General features: G+C 66.9%; 1 protein-coding gene across 1 annotated transcript in view; it reads right to left on the reverse strand.

Annotated features, from left to right (window-relative positions):
• Window positions 1-116: 116 nt before the first annotated feature.
• Window positions 117-275, reverse strand: part of LOC103778560 (RUN domain-containing protein 3A-like) — a gene marked incomplete at both ends in the record, with an annotated part of 2032 nt that continues 1873 nt past the window's right edge. Inside the window, one exon of the mRNA XM_008946152.1 lies at window positions 117-275. This exon is cut by the window's right edge and continues 3 nt beyond it. Coding sequence (XP_008944400.1) covers window positions 117-275 — 159 coding nt within the window.

Raw genomic sequence — 275 nt, forward strand, 5'->3', positions numbered from 1 at the left:
GGACGAGGGCATCATGCGGTTCCCACCCGGCTGCGGGGATGCAGCGGGGGGACCCTCTGGGCTGGAGCATCCCAGGGAGACTGGGACCCAGGCAGCCCCATCCCGGCTCCTGGCACCTTTTGGGCATAAATGATGCGGAATTTCTGCTCCATCTTGCGCCACTTGCTGTACCAGCTGTCCTCGTCGGTGACCAGGGGCAGGTAGGGGTGCTCGGGGGAGCTGTCCTCGCTGGTGCTGCTCTCGCTGCCCCGCTCCTCCCCGCCCAGGGAGTCGTA

The sequence above is a fragment of the Merops nubicus genome, unplaced genomic scaffold (genome assembly GCF_000691845.1).
Source record: "Merops nubicus isolate BGI_N331 unplaced genomic scaffold, ASM69184v1 scaffold31208, whole genome shotgun sequence".
In the NCBI taxonomy this organism is placed as follows: domain Eukaryota; kingdom Metazoa; phylum Chordata; class Aves; order Coraciiformes; family Meropidae; genus Merops; species Merops nubicus.